The sequence below is a fragment of the Bufo bufo genome, chromosome 4, assembly GCF_905171765.1.
Source record: "Bufo bufo chromosome 4, aBufBuf1.1, whole genome shotgun sequence".
NCBI classification, from domain to species: domain Eukaryota; kingdom Metazoa; phylum Chordata; class Amphibia; order Anura; family Bufonidae; genus Bufo; species Bufo bufo.
In genome coordinates this window covers 306,107,552-306,119,948 of record NC_053392.1, presented here as the reverse complement: position 1 = coordinate 306,119,948, position 12,397 = coordinate 306,107,552, and the positions used below count along the sequence as shown (strand labels likewise).

The following is a 12,397-nucleotide window of genomic DNA, read 5'->3' as shown; positions in this document are numbered from 1 at the left end:
GTCATATTACTCTAGCACTTAATTTCATGCTGTGTGATCCAGGGCAGAAATGATGGCTCCTTATGAACTTGGATTTGCTCGAGTCATATCTGATATTTCCAGAACAGCAATCAAGCTGAGAAAATTTCCATACTTTTTCATCATGCATTTATTATCCTTCATTATATAAGACTGGAAAACTCCATTAACAGTCACAAATATTTTTCTTAACTTTAATTATGATTTATTATTTAATATGGGTGCTGTAGTTCTAGTCAGGATAACTGAATAGGATTGTCCAGGCATAGTGTCCACACATTCTGACATTGGGTGTGGAGAGACACAATTGTGTGGAATACTTACCAAGTCAACTGTCCAATACCTGTCCACAGGTATTATACTGCATACTGTGGGGTACTGTATACTATAGGGTGCTATACTGCATACTGTGGGGTGCTGTATACTGTGTATTGCATACTATGGGGTACTGTATACTGGGCGGTGTTATATACTGTGGGGTAATACACTGTATACTGCGGAGTGTTGTACACTATACACTATGAGGGGCTGGGGGTACAATAGACATCAAATCAACAAATCTGACCTAGATAAATGAAGGGTATTAGGTTCTCCTAAATAAAAACTGCCCCTCCCTACGGCTGATAGCCCCCAATTTACAGGCGAGCTATCGTATCTGCGTTCACTCCTACACCAGGGATGTGGTTCTGTGTACTGTCACCACTCGTCCCTCTATTGCTTCCTTTTCATTGATTAATCGCATTGATTATATGGTTTAGAGTCAGCACTGACGATAGCCGTCCTCTAAAATAGCTTCATACATTGCCCCCAAAATGTTTGCCAGATCACTGGCATTCTCAGGGGTAATGGGCAACAACACTATATATGTGGGCATAGTTTTCTTTAATATTTGCCAGAAGAAAAAAAAATGGGGCACAACGTGAAAGAGGGGACGGTCGCGGCAAATAGAGGAGGCCCAAGATGGGTAAACAGCCCCCGGCCTATGATATACTTAATCCACCCCTGGTGCGCGCTCTAATAAGCCAGGGGGCACGCTCACGCCTTAGGCTACTTTCACACTTGCGTTTGGTGCGGATCCGTCTTGTATCTGCAGACGTATCCGCACCGATAATGCAAACGCTTGTATCCGTTCATAACGGAACATTTGCATTATTCATAAAAAAAAAAGTCAATGGGGGACGGATCCGTTTTCAGTTGCACCATATTGTGTCAGTGAAAAACTGATCCGTTTGGCTCTGCATCGTCAGCCGGACACCAAAACGCTGCAAGCTGCGTTTTAGTGACTGCCTAAAAAACGCAATGGAGACCAAACGCAGCTAAACTGATGCATTCTGAACGGATCCTTATCCATTCAGAATGCATTGGGGCTGAACTGATCTGTTTTGGGCCGCTTGTGAGAGCCCTGAAACGGATCTCGCAAGCGGACCCAGAAACGCCAGTGTGAAAGTAGCCTAACTCGCTTGTATGCTCGCCGCCGGCCGCCGCTCACCTTCCAGGTGGGAAAACCTCTCATCTTCCTTGTAGCCGCTTGCTCCAGTGCTCCTGAGCAAGAAAACAGCTGTGCTGTGCGGCCTGTGCCTTCTAGTGAAGTGGCCACCTCACCAGTGTTGTGTGTGTCGGTGTGTGTCTGCAGATACACTGCCGCCGAGCTGAGCCTGCAAAAAGCACTGTGGTGTGGGGCAGACAGGCACTGTGGTGTGTGGCAGTTAGGAGTGGTGCAGACAGGCACTGTGGTGTGTGGCAGTTAGTGGTGCGGACAGGCACTGTGGTGTGTGGCAGTTAGGAGTGGTGCGGACAGGCACTGTGGTGTGTGGCAGTTAGGAGTGGTGCGGACAGGCACTGTGGTGTGTGGCAGTTAGGAGTGGTGCGGACAGGCACTGTGGTGTGTGGCAGTTAGGAGTGGTGCGGACAGGCACTGTGGTGTGTGGCAGTTAGTGGTGCGGACAGGCACTGTGGTGTGTGGCAGTTAGTGGTGCGGACAGGCACTGTGGTGTGTGGCAGTTAGTGGTGCGGACAGGCACTGTGGTGTGTGGCAGTTAGTGGTGCGGACAGGCACTGTGGTGTGTGGCAGTTAGTGGTGCGGACAGGCACTGTGGTGTGTGGCAGTTAGTGGTGCGGACAGGCACTGTGGTGTGTGGCAGTTAGTGGTGCGGACAGGCACTGTGGTGTGTGGCAGTTAGTGGTGCGGACAGGCACTGTGGTGTGTGGCAGTTAGTGGTGCGGACAGGCACTGTGGTGTGTGGCAGTTAGTGGTGCGGACAGGCACTGTGGTGTGTGGCAGTTAGTGGTGCGGACAGGCACTGTGGTGTGTGGCAGTTAGTGCTGCGGACAGGCACTGTGGCAGTTAGGAGTGGTGCGGACAGTCACAGTGGCACTGTGGCAGAACAGTGCAGGCAAGAGACTGCAGACTAGGCAGACTAGAGAGGTATTTTTTCAGTTAAGGGCCTTGCTGCCTTGAATTTCCAATGGGGGGAGGGGTGTTGAGCAGTCACAAGGCTGCTGCCAGCCAGTACCAGGGCAGAAATTTACAAGGGGCCCAAGGCTTATTAACCTGTAGGATACCAGTGGCGTACCTGTACGGCGCTGCAGGACGTGAGCTGAGTCCCAGCGCTGTACAGGTATAGCGGGCTGATCGGGCAGGTGCAGGAGCTGTGTCTGTCCGATCAGCGGCACGGGTCTGGCTGTCACTGTCAGCTGAGCCCCTACTATCAGAGCAGGGTGCACTGGCATCAGTGAAAACTCCAGCCCGATCTATAAAAATATAACATGATCCGCCGTTTTTTTCTTCACCTTCCTTCACAAAATGTGTAATACCAAGCTTACATTGTATTTTCATGGTGACAGATTCCCTATAAATTTTCATTTACTAGCGATAAAAAAATGTTTCAAACAAAATAAATATTTTTGTATATTTAAATGTAAAAATAAAGTTTCTTATGGTTTCGGCAGGGAAAGGGGGGTGCCAGAGAAAGTACCCGCCCCGGGTGCCAGATACCCTAGGCACGCCACTGCTTTAAATATTCCTTCTTGTCTATGGAGTATTTTACTTTTATTGACTTGAAGTGCAAGCCGTTGGCATCTGACAGCAACGGATCTGGAGAATTCACAGGTGTGAAACTAGCCTATAGATCATATGCACTGCTGCATCTCAAAATGCCTGAATAAATCTAAACATATTCATCCTGTACAGTGAACACTGTAACGAAAAAAAAAAAATATCAACATGGCCTATTTGCTGTTTTTTTTTCGTTGCTTCACCTGACAACATTTTTTTTCATAAAATGTAACCGAAACGTCATACCAAAATGGTATCAGTTAAAACTACAGATGACCCCACAAAAAATGAGCCCTTGCACAACTGTTGATGGAAATCTAAAATATTTATGGGGGTCAGAATATGGCTGTGCAAAAAAAAATATTTTTTCAGTAATACACAAGAAAAACAATATAAATGTGGTATTATTTCAATTAGTGTCAAGCGAATCGACCTTCAGATCCAAGATCCATAGCCAACTTCGGATTCCCGTTTTAAAGTTTAAAAATCGAATGCCGAAGTTGTTCACCGAATTTGCGAGACTTCGGTGATAACTAATTTCAACTTGGCAGAGTTTAAAAGCCCATACCTTTTTAATGCTATACAGAGACAGAACTCCGTACAGCATTAAAGGTGTTGTCCGGGTTCAGGGCTGAACCCGGACATACCCCCATTTTCACCCCTCTGGCCCCCCTGATATGGGCATCGGAGCATTTCATTTTATGGAGAGCCGGTGACGTACTGGGCTCTCTGTAGGGTAAGCTAGGCGAAAGGCTTCCGCCTAGCAGTGAGCCCAGTGATGTCACCGGCACTAATGGGCAGGCTTTAGTCCTGTGCGATCCAGCAGGGGAACCCAGTAAAACAAAACCCATGAAACTATTGAGTTTTTATTCCATTTCCACCCCATTTGGATTTTTTTTTATACAGCTTTCCACTACATCGTATGCAATAATTATTTGAGTAATTAGAGTGCAACTTAAATAAAAAAAAAAAAGCCTTCTTACGGCTATATCATGGCTGGCCAACCTGCGTCTCTCCAGCTATCGTAAAGCTACAATTCCCACCATGCCCTGCAGTAGGCTGTCTGGGCATGCTGGGAGTTGTAGTTTTGCAACAGCTGGAGAGCCGCAGGTTGGCCATATGATTGGAAAAAATAAAAAATAAATATGGCTCTGGGATTGCAGAGAGTAAAAATGGAAAATGACCTATCATGAGGTTAAGTTATCATTCTCAGGAGCCCGTAAAACCGGTGCATCACTACTCCCTAATGCTAGTTTCACGGCAGAGCAGTGGCAGGCAGTTCCGGCAGAAGGACAGCCTGTCGGACTTCTGATCAGACCTAGCTGGATATTGCTTTTCACAGTAAGCCCATTAACTATAATGGGAACTGATGGACATTTGGCTTGACAAAAACTGTTGTTCGCAGTGATATTTGTCCAGCCAAATGCTGGCATTAGTGTTGAGCGAACTTATGTTTTCAAGTTCGGCGTACAAGGTTCGGGTTATCTAAGAATTCCGTTATGGTTTCCATAAGTTATGGTCCGTGGTAGCGGAATCCATAATGGAATTCTTAGATAACCTGAACCTTCTACGCCGAACTTGAAAACACAAGTTCACTGAACACTAGCTGGCATAAATACTGGGTAGCAGCCGGATCCCAGTATAGTCTATGGCAGGCATGCTCAACCTGCGGCCCTCCAGCTGTTGTAAAACTACAACTCCCACAATGACCTGCTGTAGGCTGATAGCTGTATGCTGTTAGGGCATGCTGGGAGTTGTAGTTTTGCAACAGCTGGAGGGCCGCAGGTTGAGCATGCCTGGTCTATGGAGTCCGGGGGGGGGGGGGGGACGACATCTGGAGACCTTCAGCAGGCTGTTGTCTGCTGGAACAGCCTGCTGGATTGCTCTGCCGTCTGTGTGAATGTTGCATACCTGACCAGTCTTCCAGTTCTTTTTTTGACTTCATTAGTTGCTTTAAAGGGGTTGTCCAACTTCCAAGTGTGTGTGTGTTGCCCCCCACCCCATTATCCTTATTGTCCGATCCTCAATCTGATTCTTTGCTCCTGTGTGTAGATATTTTGGTTACATGACTGTTATGGTGCCTCCTGCTGTGGTTTTGATTTTCTCTGAACATCCACTTAATGTGTCCGCTGCAGGAAAGACTTTCCTGCTGACTTTTATTGGCCGGCGTACTTAAAGGGAAAAGGGAATTTCACCTCTGGCGAGCCTTAATAAGCATGGTAATACCACCGACTCTGGATCAGTAATTTGTATGTTGATACGCACCCACATCTGCTGTGCACAGATGGAATGCATTGAGAAGACTCCTGTGCATGCGCATATTATAGCGAGGACTCCAGAAGACGTACTATCATTGCATTCCATGGCTGGTTTGTGGGCACATAGTGGGGAAGATGAGTATCTACATACAGACTCAGTGGCAAATGTTCTATACATGTATTACTGTACTTTATAAGGCCGGCTAGAGGTGACACATTCCCTTTAATAAAAAGAATTGTCCCACCACCTGCGTACATCCCGAGCTACTGTTGTCTCCCACACTGGACACATTGTGTGGATGCTCTAAAAAGAAATCAGAAGAACACCAAGGGGCACCATGACAAGTCTGTGACAGGCGTTGTGCTAGGTTTTGGTTATCCCCTATCCTGTGGATAACTAACTAATTGGTGGGACTCTGACCCCTGGAACTGCCACCGATCCCAAGAATGGAGGTGCTGTTCCCTTGATCTGATGGAGCTGGCAGGTCGAGCATACACCCTGCCGCTCCACCCACCAGAAATAGTCATGATAGAACAAAATGGCTCAGCGTGGTGCACTATTTTGTCCAGTGAAACTACAGACTACAGACCCAACAGACCCCATTCTAGTCAGTGGGGACTGTCGGGTGCAGTAGGTGTTGTACGACTGTTCTAGCAGTGCCCTTCTATTTGTTGTTCTGCTTGTGTGACTGAAATGAACGATGGAGATAACACATGTAGGTGTGAAAGTAGCTTCAGCTCAAAAACAAAAGATTGCCTAGAAGTAATTGTAACAAACACTCAGCTGAATCTTACCTGTACTGGTTTTAACTAACAGCCAACTGAAAGGGTCTGATGTATCATACATTCACTCCAGAAATAGGAGCTTCAAAAAGTCGCAAAATAGAGCTTTTGTGACTTTTTTGGCTTACTTTTTCAGTTTTTTTCTCCACTTACTCCAGTTTTGGAAGATGGTAGGGTTAGCTATGTTAATGAGTTTCACTCCAGATTTATCAATGACACTTCTTTGTCTCAATGATACATTTTTTGTCACAATCTCACTCCAGGAGGAGGGTGCAGTAGGAAAAGTGGAATAGATTTTCTAGATAAGTGTTAGGTTTACGGATTAGGCTACTTTCACATTAGCGTTTAATCCGTCATAGGGGCTTAATACCGGGAAAAAACGTTTCAGTTTTGTCCCCATTCATTGTCGATGAGGACAAAACTGAACAGAACGGAATGCTCCAAAATAAATTCTGTTCCGTTTAGTTGCGTTCCTAGATCGGAGACTAAACCGCAACATGTTGTAGTTTGCTTTCCGTCCTGGGATGCGGAGCAAGATGGATCCTGCATTACCCCCAATGCAAGTCAATGGGGACGGATCCGTTTTCTCACAATAGAAAACGGATCCGTCCCCCATTGACTTTCTATGGTGTTCATGACGGATCCGTCTTGGCCATGTTAAAGATAATACAACCGGATCCGTTCTTAACAGACGCAGATGGTTGTATTATCAGTAACGGAAGCGTTTTTGCTGAACCCTGCCGGATCTAGTAAAAACGCTAGTATGAAAGTAGCCTTAGACACATTTATCAAACAGGCGACATTTGGTAAATGTGGTATAAAGTAAACCAACACAAACTCAAGCAAAACTGACTTCAAGTATTACCCTAATATATTCCCCAAAAGTATTCTCCGTAGTTGTATATATTTTCATTTCACACTGAACCCAATATACACAAAACTGGAAAACAATGAAATGCATTAATGTGTAATGCACCAGTTCAGCCACTAGATGGCTCTGTCTGCCTATTTTAACTGTAATCCTAAATCAGAGAAGTATATATAATGGAAGTCATAAGCCTGAGCTAGATAACGGGTGATTTATTTCTTCTAAAGCTGCCCTGAATCCATGACTGCATTTTACTGGAGCTTTAAACCTGTTTCTGCTGTTATAGAAAATAGTGAATACTATTTAAAGGGGTTGTGTCACTTCAGCAAATACCATTTATTATGTAGAGAGAGTTAAAGAGGACCTTTCATGGGTCCAGACATTATGAAATAACTAGCAGGTTATGTAGGGCACTGTGCGCGGATGTAATATTGCTTACTAGTTTGTCTGTCCGGCGCTCCGTTCGCCCACTGTGCCCCCCGTTCACTTTTCCCACCTAGTATGTTAATTATTAGCATCAGTACAGGGGGGAGGAGACTGCCCTATTTCTCAATGGGGCGTCTCCTTCTCCCTGGCTGTGAGCTGTCCAATCACAGTGGAGAGCGTCAGAAGGGAGAAGGTGAGTTTTTTTTTTTTTTCTTGCTCTCCGCTGTGATTGGACCGCACTACTGTCGAGGAGACGCCTATTGAGAAACAGGACAGTCTCCTCCCCCCTGTACCGATACTATTCATTAGCATACCAGGTGGGAAAACTGCAGGGGCGCACAGCGTGCAAACGAAGCTGCGCCCAGAAAAACTAGTAAGCAATATTACATCCGCCCTACATAACCTGCTAGTTATTTCATAATGTCTGGACCCATGAAAGGTCCTCTTTAATACAATGCACTTGCTAATGTATTGTGATTGTCCATATTGCTTCCTTTGCTGGCTGGGTTAATTTTTCCATCACATTATACACTGTTTGTTTCCATGGTTACGACCACCCTGCAATCCATCAGCGATGGCCATGCTTGCACACTATAGAAAAAAAGCGCCAGACTATAAGCGCTCTCAACGGTCCCGGTCACCAGAGAATCTGTCACTTTTTCCTATAGTGTACAAGCGCGACCACTGCTGCTGGATTGCGGGGTGGTTGTAAACGAGCAGTGTATAATTTGATGTAAAAATGAATCCAGCCAGCAAAGGAAACAATATGGATAATAACAATACATTAGTAAGTGGCTTGTATTAACTTTCTCTACATGATAAATGCCACTAGCTGAAGTGAGACAACCCCTGTAATGTTGCCATGCTTACTGTATATTTAGTAAAGTATCTACTGTCCATTATACACTCATTGACAAAAATAACGCACCCAGATTTGCAGATTTGTCAGATTGCTGAAAAAATCAGCATACAGTTATGTCTCAGGCAGATAGGTAAATGATCACAACTGTGGTCTGATTAAACATTGGCTCTTACCACAAGAGGGCGTAAAAGTGCTTTCCCCACTTCCGTATGAAAAGGCTCTCAGAAGCTACTTTTGGGTAGTGTACCTCTTTGTGAGAGATCGCTGACTGCTAGACACGCCTCTCGAAGGCATTTTGCCCAGTGTACATACTTTGAAAGGGGGCACATCATTGGACTGAGAGAAGCAGGATAGTTTGCAGTGGTTTAATGAACAAGAAAACTGGGCTGCTATGGACTGGAACGGTATCATCTTTAGCGATGAGTCAGGTTCTAGTATGGAGGCCTCGTGGTGAGCTCTTCTATCCTGCCTTCGGTGTGGAGTGACACACCGCCACAACTGCTGGTCTGGGAAGCCATCTCCCCTAGTAGTGATAACAGGTCAGTGATATGTGCAGGACATCCAACTGGCATTTTACAGTAGGATAGTACACACACAGCAAGGTTTTCCCAGGAGTGTCTTCTAAAGGTTGCAGCACTTTCTTGGCCTGCCTGGTTGCCAGATTTACCGGCGTTGAGCATTTATGGGACCAGCTGGATGCCAGCTTCGGCAACCTACGAGTCTGCAGGATCTACAGGCCCAGTTGCAACATCTGTGGTCAAAAATGCAGCAGAATACCATATGGAACCTGTATGCCTCTATGCCCAACCATATCTCATCTGGTATCCAGACTGGAGGTGGTACTAGAGCCCCCTTTCTATTCTACAGTTTTCCCTAATAAAAGTGTCATTTCACTTGCATATATCATCATTACCGTCATTCAATTCCAACAACTCTTTCTGCAATATCTTTTTGTCAATGAGTGTATTTTGGATTTCCATTTCTCTCTTCTTTTTATTTCCTTTTTCTAGTTGTCATCTGCAGTGTTATCTGTGCTACTGCTCTGCATCTAATACTAGCTGCTTTCTTCTCCCTTAGGTGTCCACTGTACCCATGGCTTTAATAGAACGGGTTTTTTAATCTGTGCCTTTTTAGTCGAGAAGATGGATTGGAGGTAAGTCTTTATCATTTATAACAATTTCATTTTGTACCCCAAAATTTAATTCACTGATTCTCCCATGTTAAAAAGTATTCGGCTCCTTCAGATCAGTGACTGACGCTACAGTGCTGTGTAGTCCATCCGTCGTACGATGGTGCAAAGGGTGTCCGACCAACCCCCCTGGCTTTGAGGTCTGTTTATGTGGCTTAATGACATTGAGTGATGCACAGTTCTTGCCATGAATCCAGAGCCTAAGTCCACAGGATAGTGAACTGTCACTTTCTCCACCTGAACGGTGATAGTTTGCTGTCAGATGCCGAGCTCCCCCTGCCAGATTTTTAAGCTGTTATGCAGTAAATTTCATCTGTGGTGGGCTGGCACTTCAGTAGCTTTTAGCTCCATTATCAGACCTAATTCCAGTCCTGGACACGTCTAGGCTATGTTCACATCTGTGCCATAAGCTCTGCCAAGAGCCTCCATCACAGATTCTGGCGTATTTGATAGGAAGAATAGCTGAGCTTGTACCACTATCCTGTAAAATGTTAGACACCATGACGGATCCCGTTATAAATCAATGATGTCTGTCTGAAACTGTTGGTGTCTTATGGATCATGCCTTGATTTGTGGTTTCCATTTGTAGCAGAAACCAAAACGTACAATGCATTCAGAGGCCCTTCAGACTTTTGTTTACATTTTATGTTGCGGCCTTGTGCTAAAATAATAAAATTGTTTCCTAATTTATTGAAAAAGGAAAAACTAAAATATCGCATTGACAGAAGTATTCCGACCCTTTACTCAGTAATCAGTTGAAGCCCCTTTGGCAGCAATTACAGTCTCCAGTCTTCCTGAGTATGATGCCACAAGGCACGAGATGAACATCTGGATTTTCTGCCATTGCTCTCTGCAGATCCTCTCAAGCTGTCAGGTTGGATTTGGCCATAGGTATCGAGCATTTTCAAGTCTCTCAGGAGAGTTCAGTTAGGTTCTAGTAGAGCTCTGGATGGGCTTTTTAAGGACATTCACAGAGTTGTCCCTAAGCCACTTCTGTTTTGTTTAGGGTCATTGTCTTAGTAGAAGGTGAACCTTCAGCCCAGTCTAAGTTCCAGAGCATTCTGGATCAGGTTTCATTAAGAATGTCTCTGTACTTTTCTTCCATTCAGCTTTCCTCAACCCTGACCAATATGCCTGTCCCAGCTGCTGAAAAACACCCTGACAGCATGATGCAACCACCACCATGCTTTACTGTGCAGTGCCTGGTTTCCTGCAGACATGACACTTGGAATGGAGGCCAGAAAGTTCAATCCTGGTTATATTAGACCAGAGAATCTTGTTTCTCACTGTCTGAGACTCCTTTTAGGCTACTTTCACATCCGCTTTTTTCACATCCGTCTTACTCCGCATTCCATGCCGGACAGAAAAACACTGCTTGCAACGTTTTTCTTTCTGCAATGTGGACGCAACCAAACGGAACGGAATGCTTTTTGGTGCATTCCATTTCGTTCAGTTCAGTTTTGTCCCCATTGACAATGAATGGGGATAAAACTAAAGCGTTTTCCTCTGCTATTGAGATCATATGACGGATCTCAATAGTGGAAAGGAAAGGAAAGCGCTGGTGTGAAAGTACCCTTAGATGCTTTTTTTTTTTTGTAAACTCCAGTTGAACATTTGTGTGTCTTTTACTGAGGAGAGGCTCCTTTCTGACCACTGCCATAAAGCCCAGATTGGGCTGAGTGACCATTGGACCCTACCAAGGCCCTTCTCCCCTAATTACTTAGTTTGGTAGGGTGGCCAGCTCTAGGAAGAGGCCTGGTTGTTCCAAACGTCTTTTATTTAAGTATTCTAGAGGCCACTGTGCTCTTGAGAACTTTCAGTACAGCAGCCATTTTTTGTCTTCTCTTCTCCAGAGCTGTGCCTCCACAAGATCATATCTCTGATCATTACAGGCATCTCATTCCTCCTCATGACTTGGTTTTTGCTCTAATATGCATTGCCAGCTGTGAGACCTTATATAGACAGGGTTGTGTCTTCCCAAATAATCTGAATTTACCACTGGTGGACGCCAATCAAGGTGTGGAAACATCTCACAGATGATTAAGAGAAATGGGAGGCCCCAGAGCTAAATTTCATCATCATTGCAAAGGGTCAGAATACTTAGGTCGATGTGAAATTTTAGTTTTTCTTTTATAATAAATGTGCAAATTAATTTTTTACTTTGTCATTATGGGTTATTGAGTGCAGATTGATGGGGGTAAATGAGATTTTTAGCACAAGGCTGCAACATAACAAAATTTGAAAAGGGTGAAAGGGTGTAAAGCCTTTCCAAACGCATTGTAGATGTGAACAGAGTTTAAAGGGGGATAGAGGACAACTGTCTGATGGTTGGGATCCTACCGCAGTGACCCCCACAATCTCAATAAAGTGGAGCCCCCCTGAAATGGACGGAGCGACTGATCAGAAAAGCATGCCATCACTCCATTTAATTCTTTGAGAGTGCTGGAGATAGCCGAGCACTAGAGGGAAGAATGCCACTACCAGATTCTTCTGGCAGCGGCTTATCTCCCAAGAGCAAAAGGATTGCGTTACATTTTCTTTTGGGGTAGCGTTAGGAATACCCCATACACATTAGATGGTTGGCTGGTCCCATTGAAATAGGCAGGCAGGTTCAGTTGGCATTTATATAATGTCTATGGTCAACCTAAATTGTTAGGTGCCATGTTCAATGATTAGACTTTATTTTCATAAAACTGTACAGTACCGGTGTCCACAGGTTAGGGGATGACTATTAGATTGCGGGTGGGGCCCAACAGTTGGTATCCCCACGTACCACAAGAACGGGGACCCTGCACGCCGTGGGGTCCCCAAAAAGCAATGGAGTGTCCAGTCGAGCATGCACACTGCTGCTCCAATCATCTCAATGAGACTGCCAGAGATAGCGAGTTCAAGCACTTGGCTATTTCCAGCAGATCCATAGCGATGAATGGAGCATCTG

The 12,397-nt window shown here is 45.0% G+C and overlaps 1 protein-coding gene across 1 annotated transcript in view; it reads left to right on the top strand.

Annotated features, from left to right (window-relative positions):
- RNGTT (RNA guanylyltransferase and 5'-phosphatase) overlaps positions 1–12,397 on the top strand; it is a 420,910-nt gene that overhangs the window by 31,676 nt on the left and 376,837 nt on the right. The window contains exon 5 of the mRNA XM_040428751.1: positions 9,348–9,423. Within this exon, the coding sequence (XP_040284685.1) occupies positions 9,348–9,423 (76 nt within the window). The remainder of the gene's footprint in view (positions 1–9,347; positions 9,424–12,397) is intronic.